The sequence below is a fragment of the Sinocyclocheilus rhinocerous genome, unplaced genomic scaffold, assembly GCF_001515625.1.
Source record: "Sinocyclocheilus rhinocerous isolate Xijiao unplaced genomic scaffold, SAMN03320098_v1.1 scaffold2851, whole genome shotgun sequence".
In the NCBI taxonomy this organism is placed as follows: Eukaryota; Metazoa; Chordata; class Actinopteri; order Cypriniformes; family Cyprinidae; genus Sinocyclocheilus; species Sinocyclocheilus rhinocerous.
Window position 1 is genome coordinate 171871 of NW_015645121.1, and position 7921 is coordinate 179791.

The 7921-nt window shown below is 35.2% G+C and overlaps 1 protein-coding gene across 1 annotated transcript in view; it reads right to left on the reverse strand.

Annotated features, from left to right (window-relative positions):
- The window catches only part of LOC107705842 (BMP/retinoic acid-inducible neural-specific protein 1-like), a 21478-nt gene extending 17968 nt beyond the window's left edge, over positions 1–3510 (reverse strand). Inside the window, exon 1 of the mRNA XM_016509339.1 lies at positions 3270–3510. Coding sequence (XP_016364825.1) covers positions 3270–3441 — 172 coding nt within the window. The 5' untranslated portion in view covers positions 3442–3510. The remainder of the gene's footprint in view (positions 1–3269) is intronic.
- Positions 3511–7921: the final 4411 nt, after the last annotated feature.

Below are 7921 nucleotides of genomic sequence, written 5' to 3' on the forward strand. Positions count from 1 at the left end.
ATATATATATGTGTGTGTGTGTGTATAAAAATACATCAAAATGTTACTTTTTTTGTCACTTATTGCCATTATTAGACCAGAAACATTACAAATTGTCTTTATTGTAATGGTCAGAACAATTTGAAAGTTGAAATTCTTGAATAATAAAATAAAATAAAATAATCAAATAAAATGTAAAACAAAATAATACATAATAATACAAATCATATAATGTGTTTGCTGGATCCTACCGCTGCACAATGTTTGATTTGCACTTTTTTTTTGGTTTTTCTCTTAAAATCTAAATGGGATAAACATATTGTCATGTTTGCAATACAGTGAGGCTCTGATATCAGAGAAATAGACACACAAAAACTAAAACTATAAAAGTAATATAAAAATGAAAATACAAAAAAATTAAAAATGAATGAAAATATTTAAAAACTAGGATGTAACTTATTTTATTTCAGCTAGTTGCCTAAGTGGCATTTCTCATTTTAATTTAGTTTAACTTTTAGTAAAACAACTTAAACTGAAATATTAATAATAATAATAATAATAATAGATTTATTAATATATATACCATTATTAGACCAGAAACATTACAAATTGTCTTTATTGTAATGGTCAGAACAATTTGAAAGTTGAAATTCTTGAATAATAAAATAAAATAAAATAATCAAATAAAATGTAAAACAAAATAATACATAATAATACAAATCATATAATGTGTTTGCTGGATCCTACCGCTGCACAATGTTTGATTTGCACTTTTTTTTTGGTCTTTCTCTTAAAATCTAAATGGGATAAACATATTGTCATGTTTGCAATACAGTGAGGCTCTGATATCAGAGAAATAGTTGGTAAGAATATAAGATTCATTCATGAACCTGCACAGCCTTTCTGCGAATCCATCTTTTGGGAGCGGGAATGGAGCAGAGCTTTTGCCCGTGGCGTGCGATTTGAGTTCAGGCAGTGGGGTGAAATTGACTGTTACAATAAACCGCAAGAAGCACCTCTTCTCCCAGAGAAAGCATTGTGGGGTGCTGAATTATTCATGCTTGCTTTATTGCAGATTGGCTCAAAGAGAGAAGTTAGCATGCAAGTCCTATGCAGAGTTTTCAGCACAAGGTGGCTCACAGAAATCGACAACAGACTCAGAATATAACCAGCTGATTAATTACATTTAAAGCGTACACTTTCTTATGCTCAACTGGCCAAGGACAGCCTAGATTCAGTAAGTTTGCTTGCTTTAATATGCAGCCATTTGTCACCCAATTGCATTAACTGGGGTCAGTAAGACTGGGGTCAGTTTTTTTTTTATTTTTTAAAGAGGTTAATACTTTTACTCAACAGGGATGCATTATTATTGACCACAAGTGACAGAAAATACATTTATAATATGATAGTGTTATAATGTAAAGGTTTCTATTTCAAATAAATGCTGTTCTTTTGAACTTTCTATTCATCAAAGAATCCTGAAAAATTGAATGTATCACGGTTTCCACAAAACTATGAAGCAGCCCAATTGTTTTCAACATTGATTATAATCAGAAATGTTTCTTGAATGGTTTCTGAAGGATCATGTGACACTGATGGGAGTAATGATGCTGTAAATTCAGCTTTGATCGCAGGAATAAATTGCAATATATAAAACACTTGCAATATATTCACATAGAAAACAGTTATTTAAAATTGTAATAATATTTCACAATAACTTTTAGTAGTTATACATTGTATACATTTTAGCAGTCGAAGTCTATGTTATAATAACATGCATATAATAAATTAATCTATTTAAATAATTTGTTATGATGCACACATGTAAAGCCATTAAAATAATCAATGTTAATGTAGTCAAAAAGTCACACACTTGTACATTACTAACACATTTTATTTATTTTGTTTAGCAATAAAAACTTTTTTGGTTAACCGAATAATTGGTGCATTATTTGTCAATACGGAGTCCTTACATTTCTGATTTGTTGACTGAATGCAAATAATAAAATGATGTTCTCTCAGCAAAAACGAGTGAAAAGGCAAGTATAATGCCTAGAAAGACAGCTACCGTATAATGAGTGCTAAATATAGAGCCGAGAGCAGCTTCTCTATTGAATGAGCAAACAGGCATCTTCTGTTTAATTCAAGCTAAATCAATGCAGATGACTTCAAACGTCACTTAGCCCAATTAGCGCAGCCGTGGAAGTGTACAGCGGTGAGAGCGTTGTGGGAATCGATCTGCGAATGGGATTACAACACCTGACTGGATGCTCACCGCGTCTACTTATGAGTCATGATGTGTGGCGTGGTGGAACTGTCATATTTGACAATGGATCGTAAAATTGGCTCCAGACCAGACTTGCTGACAGACCTGACAAGCGAACTTGCCGGCTAATGCTGTCATATCATTGTGTTGCCATTTTGCAAGCAGACTCAATTTACCACTAGGGTTTTGAAGGACGTTTTCACCAAAAAAAAAAAAAAAAAAAGATGGAGTGATAGCAATGAATTGGGTTCTTTCCTTGTAATAAAAAATATTAATGTAAAGTTCAAGATAGTATTAAGTGACACATTAAATACACAACATTATCATTTCGTCAATCATTGCACCTCCAATTACTATAGTGGTGTTTCGTTGCTGAATGATTCTGCATTTATGAACAAATCGGTTGAGTGAATGATTCAATAAGCCATTCATAAAAACAGCTGCTAAATTCAAAACTGTATACTAATATTACTATTTTTAGCAATAATCTTACTTTGGCATAAATAACATAAGCAATGTACTAGTACCTGGTTCGGAAATCAGCAAGTTGCTTGCTTCATTCCTGAATTAAACTGTTTTGAATGAATCAGTTGAATGACTGAATCAATGACTTAATCAATAAGACAGTGACTTGTCGCCACCTACAGGTGGTTTTAGTTTCATATTTAAAGTAGCATCATAGTTCTGTATACAGTATATTTATTTATTTATTTTTATTATTTATTATTTAACGCATTAATTTCCTAACATTATTTATGTAATTGTAACTGCAGTGTAAATGCATTCATGGCATCTCTGAGCTGCATCTCTGTGCAAATGCATCTAAATGCTACTTCAGATGCAGCTTCTGTGCCACTTCTGTAATGCAAAGATGGATTTTTTTTTTTTAATTGGTAACAAGGTGTCTTATTATTCTAATTGCATTTATTGAATAAATATATGAATGCAACTTTTATCCTGACTTTACGAATCCTGCAAAGTACTCTTATTTTTGGTGCTATAGTAATGGCCAGCCTAGTGTTACCTGAGTTCTCAAAGTCGCTGTAAGATGCTTCCCAAGTCTCCGCCATGCCGATGAGCGTGTTCTCCATGATCTGGAGGTCAGTGGTGGGACAGTTGCATTGTGGGAACTCATCGGCACACTGACAAATGCACTGACTGTTCTGGCAGATGTATTCTCCCTCTCCGTTGCACATGATGTAGCTGAGTGCCGACTGGACAAACTTCTCCTGCAGGTACTCGGGGAAAATGACCTGCAAACCTGAAAATGGGAAAGAGAATCAATGTTAAAGTCATTGCAGAGATCCAAAGACATTATTGATTTCACATCAGCGAGCAACAGGTAGAAAGTGCTGCAGATAGCCGACGACAGAACTTGATTTCACATTAAGCAGTGCGTCGGCCCGCTCTGGATAAGAGCACCTGATATGGACTCGCGTATGGACCCTACGTAGAGAGTTTAAAGTTCAACTGCAGTAAATGAGCTCAGAATATACAGATGACAGTGACAGTGAATCATGCTCTCGGAGAGCAGTAAATTTGTTGTGAAAGTTTTGCCAGAGGTCCACTTGACTTTGAACTGTCCCCTCGGAGTGGGAGGACTTTACATAATGGAATAAAACGGAGGAGTGATTGATGCATTCTGTCGTGATCGGCTTCGGCTTATTTACCAGGGCTGTCATAATATCCTCCACTGTGTGTGTGTGTGTTTGAGTGGGGGTCTGAATGTATGCTTGTGTTAAATGCAATAGCAACACTACACCACATAATAAACTTATGTGAATGATTCCTCGAATCCTGTACCACACCATCACAGAATCTACGGCTTAGGCCTGTAAGCGACCAAACAAAACACATATAGGGCCTTGAATATGAAATCCATTTTATTTCTTTCACCTAATTATGTTTCAATTTTTTATCAGATTATGTTAAACATATTTTTTAATAAGATGTATTATTATTATTATTATTATTATTATTATTATAAGTATATTCTGCTGTACAATAGTAATATAGTCAATTTCTTACAGTTAAACCAAACTTTTATTATGACAGGTTGTAGTGAAGACCACACTGTAAACCTCTCAGAAAACCTTGATAGCATCAGCCTGCTAAACACCTGAAACATCCTAGTAACTAGAGATTTGTGATACTGACAACAACTGGCAATATTTTTTTTAGAATTGTGTTGATAACAGTAATCTTTCTTGGCTGATTTCTTGACCTGTCATGTCAACTGACTACTTCAGCTTTTCATATTCTTCTTATTCTGTGCAGTAGTTCATTCACAACAGTGACATATATTAACTTTTTCATTAAGATGTGATATTTGATTTCCAGGGGATTTTACCATTATAATGGACTTTTTTTTTATAACCTTATTAGTTGAATGCGTAATGTTATGTAACATTCTTACATGTAATCAGTCAATTCAGTTAGAATAATAGGACGCTACAGGGCTGTTAAAAATCAAATATAATCAGTATCAACAAAATCCATCTTTGCACTGCAGAAGTGACACTCAAGAATTTTGATGTATTTTCACGGACTGTTTAATGCAGCTCGGAAGTGGCTTGAATGCATTTACACTGCAGTTACAATTACAATAATAATACAATACTATAATTACAATAATATAATTACATAAATAATGCTATGATATGAGTAATGAAGCACTTCTATGTACACAGACAATACTATTATTATTATTATTATTATTATTTCCCCATTCTAAGGCTAACATACTCAATAATGCTTAATTGTTGCACATCATTAAAACAAGTAGATGATACATATTAGACACCACTACTAGTAACTGAAAGTGAAGTGACATGTGGTCAAGTATGGTGACCTATACTCGGAATTTGTGCTCTGCATTTAACCCATCCAAGTGCACACACACAGTAGTGAACACACACACCATGAACACACCCGGAGCAGTGGGCAGCCATATTGCTGCGGCGCCCGGGGAGCAGTTGGTGGTTCGGTGCCTTGCTCAAGGGTCTCACCTCAGTCGTGGTTTTGAGGGTGGAATAGAGCACTGGTCATTCACTCCCCCCACTGACAATTCCTGCCGGACCTGAGACTCGAACCTGCAACATTCAGGTTACAAGTCCGACTCTCTAACCCAGTGGTTCTCAAACCTGTCCTGGAGTACCCCCAGCCCTGCACATTTTCTATGTCTCCCTCATATATCACACCTGATTCAACTAATCAGCTCATTAGTGGAGACTGCAAGACCTGAAGTGGGTGTGTCAGATATAGGGAGACATACAAAACGTGCCGTTTTGGGGGTACTTCATGGAGAGGTTTGAGAACCCCTGCTCTAACCATTAGGCCACGACTGCCCCGTAACTACATACCAACATGATAAAACAACTGCTAACACCTTACATCCACATCACATAGCAACAGGCAACAGCCATTAGCATTGCCGGCCACCCACAGACTCTAGCAGTGCACGGGCAAACACCATCTCTGTTTCTTCAAATGTAAAAAATTGGTTTGTTGATAGTTTTTTTTTGTAAACCTCAGTGAGGGAAGTGCACTAGTCATTCCTGAAGGACAAAAATTGTATCCATTTGTCATGCTACATATCTACAGCACATCAGGAGACGCAATATATCCAACATGATTCAAAAATAAATCAAAAAGCCCTATGGAAAGAGCTATTGAGTTACATGGGGGCTTTCATGCCAGAAACTGCATCATTCTCTTAAATAAATAATAAATCATACCTCAAGCATCAACATAAAACATGGTAATGGAAGCTAGCCCTGATATAATACAGCATATCCATTTCCAGTTGAAGAAAATGTGGCGTGTTCATGCAGATAATTGCTTCATAGTAACTACACATGTGAAGCATTATAGGACTGTGTTCGAGGTTATATTGCCTTTGCTTAAAAAAAAAACTGAAAATATATAATAAACACTAAAACAAACAAATATATAAATAAATAAAAGCATTAATGTGCATAGTTCATCAACTGCAGAAGGAAAATAATTAGATGTCACACAAACAACAGGTCTCACATTGACTGATCCTGAATATAAGCAAATATTACATTTAAAATACCATTTCTAAATGACATCAATTCATCTGTTGATATTACAGCAGACAGCAACCTTTATAATAGACGTACTGTTGTTTATTAATGTTCATACTTATGGATTTAACCTTATAGCAGCAACCTGGCAGTTTTGTTTGTCATTTACCCGGAAGTGAGCTGGGTTGGATTGGCCGTTTAAATTCCCAGCATCTCTGAGTCACAGCATCGCCAAACAGTCAATGTGACAGATATAAGCTGCCATAAGAGTCCAGGACTGATCATCACAGCGGCTCGACTGTCTCTCTCTCCATCAGACTGACTGTGGAGCCCTGAGACAATATTCATTTAGCTTGATGTATTCCTGCTCCTGCAACTTTAATGTGATTTGTGGGAGAATCCAGATGGTGGGTTCATGGATGGGTGCAGCTCGACGACACTGGCGGTGCCAACAGCCCTGGGTTCACAATAACAGCCACAACTCAACATACACACAGTCCCCTTCTCCATTACTGAAACACTGCAGTGTCAAAAGAGGAATTCCAGTGCTTTTCTTTCAGCCTTTCTTGCTCTCCCTATTGTCATTTTATCAAACAGCTCTGTCTGAAGTTTGAAGTTTCATTCATGTTTAAATTTGTTGTCTCTTTCATTGAGCCTATTTGAATATTTCTGTATAGAAAATCTAAAAATCTCAAAAAAAACAAAAAAAAAAATCAGGTCAATTTTCACTAAAACCTAAAGAAAATGTGAAATTATATTTTGCTTAAAAAAAGTAAAATTTTCAAGTCTAACATTAATTTCCAAATAAATGTACCAAGGCTGCATTTATTTGATCAAAAACACAGTAAAAACAGTAATTTAATAAGCTATTGTTATATACATTGTCATTTATTCCTGTGAAACAGGAAGAAGAAGGGGAAAAAACATACTATATAAAATACTGTGTTGGCTTTATATATAAAACCCAGGGATAATTATCTTAATTCTTACAATGATGCCACAATGCAAGCAACTAAAAATGCTTTAATTTCTTTAAGCAAAATAATAATCAAGCTAAATTATTTAAATATAAAAAATATTTAAACTTCCTCTTTTTTTTTTTTTTTTTTTTTTCTGCTAAGTATGTCCTGGACATGTTTTTTACTAAACGTCACGTTTCATTGGTATGTTTCACTTGATTATGAAATTATGTTTCTTCTCTTAATTTTCACTTGTTCACTAATGTTTCACAATTTTTACTAAGGGAAAAAAAAACAAAAAAACTTTCTGGCAAAAACATTCTGGTTAACACTGCAGGATGATTGCCAAATTTCACTTCATTCAGCTGATGTGAAAAACTGTCCTCGTAGGAGACAAATACAGTGTGTGATGAGCAATCAGGTGTAAAAATACTAATGAGAGCCTGTGGATGCTGAAAGAGGCAGCTTTCATCAGACCGTCTCACATATTCTCAGACTGTGTCCACAACCAAAGTCATCAAACGTCAATGATGGCAGACAGCAATGGAGTTTAATGGGCTAAAACTAAAGATAAAACAAGGCAGAATTTATCTGTTTATTCTTGCATTTCAACCCGTCAAAAACCAGCCGTTCTCCCTGTGGCTAAGCACGTAAATTGCAGGTCTAGT